This window comes from Mixophyes fleayi, chromosome 8 (genome assembly GCF_038048845.1).
Source record: "Mixophyes fleayi isolate aMixFle1 chromosome 8, aMixFle1.hap1, whole genome shotgun sequence".
Taxonomy (NCBI): Eukaryota; Metazoa; Chordata; class Amphibia; order Anura; family Limnodynastidae; genus Mixophyes; species Mixophyes fleayi.
The window spans coordinates 26,140,441-26,150,604 of NC_134409.1; the positions used below are offsets into that span (position 1 = coordinate 26,140,441).

The window sequence follows — 10,164 nt, forward strand, 5'->3', positions numbered from 1 at the left end:
CACCACTCTGTGGGGTCTATGCACCAATAAGATGCGGTACAGCTATATATGCATCGCTGCTCATCGCAGTGATGCATATTTAGGTACCGCTTAGATGCACCATGCCGGGGCTACTCTGGGAGCCCCAGCGAAGTGACCCCTATACTGAGAACCTTTATTCCTGCTTACCAGCAGCTTAGCGCTTCCGGTGACACGAGGAAGTTGCGCATAGCACTTCCACTGTACCGGGTTCTGCAAAGCCAGAAAGGCTTCAGCAGGATCCCATAGGAAATGACAGGTAACGCCATCTCAGGATGTCCTTGCAATGTGAAGCTTATCAAAGCTTCATGCATTGCAGAACATCGCAGTCCCCGTAGTAATCTATGGGGACTGCGATGTTGCACAGTGTCAGCCTAAACGGAGGAGATTTATATGAAATCTCCTCTGTTAGGCAGTTAATACATAGCTAACTTACTTAAAAGATGCGGAAACAGCCATTTCCGCATCTTTTAAGTAAGTTTTTGCTTGATGCATAGATCCCTGTGTGTGGCCAGCATTACAATACTGTTTTTTTTTTTATTTCATCAACTTGTATTATAGGATTAGTTGGGCATTTAATTTAAACTTTAGACAATGTGCACATTGCTTATCATTCTAGGTATAGGTACACTCTGTAATTACTAATTATAATTCTGGAGTATTTAATATACAAACAAATGATAACACACACTAAGTATTCTGCTAGTGATTGACATGTATCTTCCGATGGATCCTCTAGATCGTGCTCCACACTGCACGTGGCACATGGCTCTACCCAATGTTCCATAGATCTGGACGGAGAAGCCCAGTGCTCGGTGACTTGTGACGAGGGTCACGTTCTCTACGCTGTCAGCAAGACAGGACGTAGAATCGTTCAGGTAAGAGAAGGTCCTCAGACATGAATCATCTATGGTGACATGGTACAGCTTGACAACTTGCTTACGGCACCTGTGTTTGGTGAAAGAGATTGTTAGACCATAGCACAAAGCTCACCTGGAGTGCTCCAATTTTAATTGTTAATATTTATTCCAATATACCACTTACTGAACTGAGAGAATATAACTGCTTTATCTTTATATACATTTTATTACAAGTTTTTACAAATAAGTAATAGACATGTTTTCAGAATAATGATGACCAGGATGAGTATGTTTATAATTAGATTTGTTTCAACCACCTCTGTTATCAGATGCAGTTTGAAATAATTATTATTTCTGCTCTATATATTTTGTATAGGGGTATAGAGGTACACCTGTGTGTTAAGTTTAGATAAAAATAATTTGATATTGAGAATAAGGGTATTAACATTGCTCATAAGTGCAAACTACATCTACGTCAAACAGTTAGACATTTCCTTTCATTGTCTAAATTGTACTACTGAAATAAAAGCTAATTGCTGATTGGCTGCAATACTATTAATGTACATTTGCATTTTTGGCCTCTAAACCAGCTAAAGGGTGCAGGGAAAATACTCCCAGTTTTGCATGTATCACACAAGTACCGGGCACCTTTATTTTAACATTGTGGTTTAGAGTTAAGCTAGGATGTGCCCCCTAACTTTAAATCTCTATGCACTTTTTAAAGTCCTCCACTCACCCACCACAGTGCAACATGGTTTTGCCAAGGTGCAAAATATAATCCTAACTAGTATATCTTATCAGCTCACATTTTAGGCATGTTTCATTATGGTGTAAGCACCTTTTAATTTAGCTTTCTTTTATGTGTTTGGGTATAAATCTGGACACACACATATCGATTTTATTGGCCACAAATTCATTGTCTCATCGACTCAAAACGATTGTCCAATTTAACCCAGGTCTGACCGGGACAAGATATCATTTGGGGTGGACCGTAAATCCAATTGTCAAATTGTCTCATGTTTTTGTGGTCACCAAGAGACAGAAAACATTGTGTCACCTCCATACTACTGAATTAGTGATAGTTTTGCCTCTCAGATCTGTCTAAACTTCCCATAGATTCCAACAAATTTAATACAATGTGTCTGGCCAACTTCTGGATTGGAGTGAGTGCAGCTAGAGCCTATATTCATGTAGAGCATTAGAACGGTCACAAAATAAACATGAAGCCAATTCCCGTATTTCGTACATTATGTTAGATGTCTGAATGAGCAGCAGAAATGTGGACGGCCTTTGTGAAAGGTTAACAGCCCTTCTCCATCACTCCACCTAGACCCCTTAAATAAACATTAATATGTGACTCCATTAAATAAGCAATTTCCTTCTTGTCTGCACTGTTTACACAGTTGTTATCCCCATTCAATGCCCAGATTGTTATCATACACATCACAATATAGTATTCATGTAATATAAAATAAAATTCTTACCTTCAACTTTTCGGTTAGTATATACAAATATGTGCAATGCCCGGTAGCAAAATGTTAGCACATAAGCTGTTCTATGAACACCAGCTCTGGAATTCAAATGTTTTATCCCTCTATGTCCTTTTGGTTGTCACCACCAGCTCCCAGGGCCCTCTTAAGAACCTCTTGGGCCCCCAGGCACAGCAGTGCACCGGGGCCCCTATATATACAAAAAAAAAATGATTATATATATATATATATATGGGCCCTGCAGCCCAGGGGGCCCTCCGGAGGCAGAAAAAAAAAAACCCTGCAAAAAAAGAAGAAAATACTTACCGTGCTGTCAGCTGGCGATCCGGCTCCCTCCCTGGTCTCCTCCTCCGTTGCGCTCCGCAATGGATGTCGGGCGGGCGTGATGATGTCACGCCCGACATGCACTGCCAGCGCGACGGAGGAGGAGACCAGGGAGGGAGCCGGATCGCCAGCTGACAGCACAGTAAGTATTTTCTTCTTTTTTTGCAGGGTTTTTTTTTTTTCTGCCTCCGGAGGGCCCCCGGGCACCTGCCCAGCGTGCCCAATGGGAAAGACAGCCCTGCCAGCTCCCGTTCTTGTCCTCCAACCCCCATTGTCACACATTTCTATAGTCCTTACCTCCACCTTGTCCTTTATACATCATGGGCACGATTCAAGTCCGAACACAACTTGCGGTTTGGAAATAGCATGGAACTTAAGCGCGGTTCCGACTGTATTTAAATGGAAGCGTAGCTCAAGGTGTGTTCTGATTTGAATCTAGCTGGAAGTACTCTCTGCATAAACAGTACTTGCCATATACAATTGTATGTGCAGTATAATAAATGAACAACTCTTAACAGTATAATCATTACTAAAAATATGGATTGCTACAAATAGCTGCTTTCAATTTGTACTGTACTTACAGTGTGTTTTTATGGTGTATCTTTCTTGTATATACATGTTCTGTGACAGGTAGTGGCACGCATACATGTAGTTCAGTGTTGGCTAACCTGTGACACTCCAGGTGTTGTGAAACTACAAGTCCCAGCATACCCTTCTGGCAATAAGCTGTAATATATTGGCAAAGCATGCTGGGTCTTGTAGTTTAACAACACCTGGCGTGTCACAGGTTAGCCAACATTGGTGTAGTTGGTAATACAAGTACATTTCTGAGCATGCAAAGTGTGAAAAAACACACAATGCTTCATGCAAACAAACTTATGTCCGAACACGAATGGGCAGTCGGCTAGCCCTGTGTTTCTGCCACCCTAGGCTGGGGGCTAGCTTTGTGTGACCTTTCCTCAAAACTGGGTCTGACTGGAACACACTTTTATTTTGATATATACAATTTTTTAACACTCATCACTACTAATTACACTTTACCGTTTTGTAATTTAAATCAGGATGCAGTGCTAAAATGCTCTGCCGGACACTGGAGCATGACTGTGACCTGTGAGCTCCTGGATTGTGGGTCTCCCTCTCCATCACTTGTATTCCATGCCAGTTTCACCTGTCCTGATGGGACAGGCTTAGGGAAACGCTGCTTCTTCAATTGCCTCCCTCCTGCAAAATTCCAAGGTAAATATATCAATTCCCAGAAAACAGAAATGGGTTCCGGATCTTACAAGGGGATGTTTAAAAATACTTTATTCTAAAAGATCTTTTAATTGAACAATATGTATATGATAAACAATCCTAATCTGATATACTTGAGATTTTAAGCATGAATAATATGATTTAATTTGCCCCCACACTCAAATAATGTTGCCAAAATAACAAAACTTGGGCAACATATTACTGAAACAACATTTGTATTAGATCAGGGATGGGTAACCTTTTACGACTTAATTGTCACATTTCTTTTTATAGCTTTTAATATTTGTTTAAAATGCCTACTGATATGTTATTACAGATAGCTGTGTCTTTATTTGAAATAATCTATTGTTTTATCTTATTTCTGAGATTAAGGGTAATGAAGGTTAGAGGGCTGCAGGTGCAGCTCCTGATGTGTTTCCGGTTGCCCATCACTGGATTAGATTATATTATTTTAGATTGTGTGCCTCTCACGTAGTAATAATTGTGATATTGGTTGTGATTCCATCACAAATGAAAATCGTGGGCTGTGTGGGCATCTTAAGGGTAAATGCCAATTACAAACATAAGAATGCCAATCACAATGATGCCAGCAGCAAGACATGGGAGAGTGGGGTTATTCCTAACTACTGTGATCTGGCGTAAGGAATGGACTGTCCCACCTGACAATCAGGGTGACTTTCAAATGAGCATTTTAGGGATAGAAGAGAGTAGAGTAAGTTTTCACTGTGTCATACCTGACCTCTGGCAGCTCAGCACTTCATAGCAGGCCCATCTTTATGTTTCCAATACTAGTAGCGCCAGCCTATCACAAAGAGGAGCAGCCAGGAAGCACAAGATCTCATCTAGAATGTAAAGTGATGGGTGTGTGAACCATGACACTACCAGTCTGTGCCCTCCCTGCTGCCCACCTCTTCTACATTAACACTGCCCCAAACTCTGGCACCACTAATTCATAGCAATGCAGCAGCAGGTGTACCTGTCTGATGACGGGCTGCCTGAGTGTAGCGCAGGGAGATAACAACGACCATATGCAGACGTCATGAAGATGTTTCACTGCCCAGCACATTGGGTCCTTGTGGAGGCTCAATCTCACAAGGAAGCTCAAGTATTAGAACCCCCGCCATTCAGGTCATGGGAGGTGACTTTATTTAAAATATCTGTACTGACGTTACGTTTTACTTACAGAGCCTGGTTGCAGTACCTTATCACAGTCTGTAGATGGCACTTGTGCTATTACTGTCTGTGAAACACATTTCATTGCTGTTCAAAAAATAAATAAATCTCTCCATCAATAGAAGTGACAGTAAATAGTAAATACTTGTGTTCTCATGGTCATGAAGATCACTGCAATGCATGCGACATTAGGACCATTTATTACTGATTTGTATTTATTTAATGTAATTTAGACATATAAATATACTTACACGCCTGTCTCTTCTAAATCAAGGCCATAGCTAACTTTAGCCTGCTTGCCTCTACTTCACACCTCTTACTCCGTAAAGAAACTTGGTGTTCTGTATTCCCTTATGTAAATGTGCAAGCCTCGATTAACCCTTTCTGGTGGATCTATTTAAAAAAAAAATAATCACCACACCCTGCAAAACCTATATTTTGTTTATTAAATTTATTTAAAGGTCCTCAGCTACAGAGGACAATACATAATAGAGTAACCCCCCATTCCCCTCACACTGAGCGTCTGTCACACAGTGTCTAGCATTAGTGTCTGTATTCTGCTGCATTTTGAATTTGCGTTTGACATATCTCTCAATCTGTATGTGACTTGCACTGTATTATCCTACCCATTTTCAAAGAGGGCAGGACATGAAATGCAGAGTAAAGACTCTTTGCCATCCAGAACCTGTCTTATTGTAGATTGCATCACAAAAAAAGTAGCGCAGAAAAATGAAGCATGTATTTTAACTTTTACACTACAACGTAGTTCAAGCTGGGATTTCTAAATCATAAAAGCACTGATTCCAACAATTTGGAGACCTCATGCATTTCAACAAAGCTGTCTATGCAATGTTTAACATGATGAGCATAAAACGCCTGTCCTGCACTGATGATCCTCAATAAGGGTGAGATAACCTGTAAGTGAGAGTAAGTGCCACTTAGACCACCAACATAGCTTCCAACAGCCCTGGTAGGGGAGGGACACATGCTTAATAAAAAACACAATCTAGCTTTGATGACTCTAGGGGGTATATTTACTAAACTGTGGGTTTGAAAAAGTGGAGATGTTGCCTGTAGCAACCAATCAGATTCTAGCTGTCATTTTGTAGAATATACTAAATAAATGATAACTTGAACCGGATTGGTTGCTCAGTGGCACACGCAGGGGATGTTTCTGGTTCCCCAGAAACCCCTCCCCTCCGGGAACCAATGGTACTCCACAGCAGCCGCGGCGCTGTCAAAGAAGCGTCCGCGGCAGTGCTGTATTGTAGTATAATACAGCACTGCCGCGGATGCTTCTTGACAGCGCCGCGGCTGCTGTAGAATTCAGACTCGCTGAAATGGAGCTGCTAATTTTTTTTTCCCCAGGGTTGGGGCGGAAACCCCCCCTTTCTAAATCCTGCGTTCGCCTCTGTTGCTATAGGCAACATCTCCAGTTTTTCAAACCCGCCGTTTAGTAAATATACCACTAAGGGTCAAACAGCCTGTCTGTACATCAGGGTTGGCTAAATATTGGTCACCGTGGCTACTAAGAAATGCTCCCTGACGACCTGACCATCTTTTATTCTGTCTTCAATCTCTTATAACTATAGCTGCAGCTGTTTATAGAATTTAATACACAGCTGTCACTTTCTGAAGTGACATCCGCTGCCCGCTGCACGCCGTCAGTCACTGGGTGTCATTTCTCCCAGTAAGAGCTGCTGTGCTGGAGCTTTTCCTTTACCCCTTGTACTAACTAGTAATCCAGCCCAAATGGAGAGATAGAGAAGGGTCAGCGAGATGTGTGTAGGGGGTATTATGTGAGCTGTCCGGACAGAGCACTTCCCATATGACTAGACTTGGGAGCTTATGACAGTTTGCATGTGGTCTCCACTCCTTGACCAGGGGCATCAATTTACACTTGTGGGCCCTATAGCAAAAATTTGTAAGGGCCCATGTACAGCCCAAGGGTGGAAAACACCATATAGGCACATAGGGCTTTTCGGACATGTCTGTTCAGTGGGCTGTCTGACAGGACTGAATAATCAGGAAACAATAGTACTATTAACTATTTGTTTATTTTTTTTTGAGATTGGGAAGGGAGAACAAAATATACTTTTGCACCTGGGGCCCACATCCCCTAGTTCATACCTACCCTAGCCAGGCTACACTAACCTGAGCCACAGAATGTTCCTCTTTTGTCCTCTGAGAGTAGAATTTAGTAGAAAGCTCTCTATGTGCTGCACATGACTTGAGATTGGCACTGCTGGTATAATGTAGTAGGTTACGTATAATGTGGTTGGCACCGTTGGCTTAATATATTGGACTCAGCTTGTATAATATGCATGTCTGACTGTATACTATATAATATATCAGACACTTACGCTCAGATCACTGTTTGGTATGGTATGCTGTTTTAGGATGTGTTCCTAACATTTACTGCTTGCTTAGAAGAGCAAACTCGGAGCCTCAGCAGCAGATTGACCAACATCCCCATGCACCCCCCCCCCTTCCCCATCTCCAGGCCCCCCTCACCTCCGCCACACCATACCCACCACATGCCCTGCAACTGCAGTAGTCCTGCCATTGCTTTGAATATTCAGTGGCTAAAGCATTGACTCAAAGGGCTGCTGTGTAGTTGGCATCTCCGTTAAATAATGTCTTATGATTAAGGGCCTGATTCATTGAAGAAAGTTAAGCAAAAGTAAGTCAGACAAATCCATGTTGTATTGGAGGGGGAGGTACATTTAAAATGTGGGGGCAGATTTACAGTTGGAATAGGGCATGTCCTAGATCAAGTTTATATTTCAGTGTACAAATAAGCTATCGAGTATTTGTGTGCTACATGAAAAGAACAGACAGTATTTTCCTTATGTGCAAAACAATAAACTAATTTGCACCCCTTATGCATAGCAAAATGTTTTTGTCCAGAAAGCTTACTCAATTTTTTGCTTCATGAATCAGGCCCTAGGTGTTTCATTTTTGTAGGAAATCACAAAAATGACTTTACTTTGCATAATACATGTTGTGGGCAGTAATATAGGACACAATGCGCCTGCTAGTAGGCATGTGACACATTCAGTATAACCTGGATCATAGTGAGCGAGTCACATTGCACATCTTATAATATTAATAAAACATTATTCTTTCTCTCTCTGGGTTGCAGGAATGAGTCAGTGGGTGACCTGTACATGGTATGGTCTTTGGTCTCTCCCCGAAGGCTATTGCAAGATTGAATGTGATGCTCCTACGCCCATTGGCCATGCCAAACTGCTCACACCTCGCTGCATGCTGGGTAACCAGGATGTGGGGTCAACCTGCAGATACAGGTGTAAGCCAGGCTACTATGTAGCAGAAGCTACTGAGCGACGGCCTAGGAGGTTAGTGACCAAAATATGTTTCATCAGTATTAAAAAGCACCAGACCTCATGCTGTAATGTCAAATTGAAGTTCCATATTCACATAGCAATTATATAATCATGTTCTTATGCTAAAGCCTTCTCACCTTTAGTTATCCCATTTGCACTCTTCTTAAATGTAAAACTTCCCAACCTAGTTCTCTCTCTGACATGCTGCCAACTGTTATCACGCATGGCTCATAACACATTAACACTTACAAAAAGAATATTTCTAAATGAGAACCTTTACCCATTCCCTTATATATTAATATATTATTCATCCTTTCTACCACCCAAGCCTACTGGCTGCCTATGTGTCATTATTTATTATTTATTCTTATTTGTACTTAAAACTTATCACTTTCACAATGCTTTCCATTATGCCGAAGACGTATTATAGAAAAAGATAGGCCCAGTGTATAATACTGGTCTGCTTTATTTCTTCTAAGTAAATTTTATTAAAAAAAAGTAAAATTTTGAAGCTGAGAAGCAGATGTCAAAGAAACGTGTGCTGAATTCTGATTGGAGGAGCCAGGCACAAGCACGTGTACTAACACAAGCGCTGGGGCGGTATGGGGTATATACCGTTCATGGTCTATTTACTGTAATGGACCTCCCATGAATGGAACAGAACAGTGTCTATAACTACAAACAACAGTCAAATATAAACACTGTTTATTTACAATAGAAATGTCAGAGTGCTCTCATGTGACGTCACTACGGCCTTCGTAGTCTTGGTATTATAATGGAGGGGAGAGATTCTATTGTGCGGCGGGAGTGGGGCTTACATATGGGAATCGCGTTGTTAAGCCCCACCTCCACTCAGGATCGGGAAGAGTGTCTGCTCTTCCGGTAGTCCAGGAGGAATACGGGAGCCTACCGGTCATTCAGGGAAGCATGATTTACAGTTGATAGCTGGAGTGGTTATCCAATGCAAGGCTTTACTGGTACAGCAGATGTACACTAACATGAATGTAGGAGTAACTGCTATTTTACTAAAAAAAATATGGAAAAAGTGAAAAATAAAGATATAAATAAATATATATATATATATATATATATATATATATATATATATATATAATGTTGTTCCTGTATTTGCACTCACATACAGACAAATCATTTTCTGGGATTGTTTTATGTATGTAGAAGTAACTGTAGGAAGAATGAAAGAATATATACATGGGATGATATCTCCTCTACTGTAAATGATGTGGATATTAGAGGTAAAAGAGCAGTTGTGACAACATAAAAGCATAAAGCTGTAGGGGAATTGCTTGTATACAGGTCACAAATTCAAATGTTATGTATACTACCAGGGGCTGGCTGGGTTGGGAGTCAGATGGGCCGGTCCCATAGTGGGCTACCTTGGGCTGGGTCACAGTGGGCTACCTGTACCTTTTTCCTTTAAAATGTTCCTAATAGGCTGCTGAGCCCGGACTATAGTTTGACAGCCGGCCCCTGATATATGCAGTGGTCAAAGTGGTAAAGGAAGGTAGTAGGAGAATTGGGGGTGTATACGGGGGTACGCCATACCGCCACTTCTCCTACCGCCTTCATCGTAACACTATCACATGCCATTCACTTACATTATATATATATATATATAGATATATATACATATATATATATATATATATATATATATATACAGTGGTGGAAGCGGGG

The 10,164-nt window shown here is 41.2% G+C and overlaps 1 protein-coding gene across 9 annotated transcripts in view; it reads left to right on the forward strand.

Annotated features, from left to right (window-relative positions):
* PAPPA2 (pappalysin 2) overlaps window positions 1-10,164 on the forward strand; it is a 194,999-nt gene that overhangs the window by 155,565 nt on the left and 29,270 nt on the right. For all 9 annotated transcript variants that reach the window (XM_075182183.1, XM_075182186.1, XM_075182187.1 and 6 more), the window contains 3 exons: window positions 758-896; window positions 3,754-3,928; window positions 8,265-8,478. In XM_075182183.1, coding sequence (XP_075038284.1) covers window positions 758-896; window positions 3,754-3,928; window positions 8,265-8,478 — 528 coding nt within the window. The remainder of the gene's footprint in view (window positions 1-757; window positions 897-3,753; window positions 3,929-8,264; window positions 8,479-10,164) is intronic.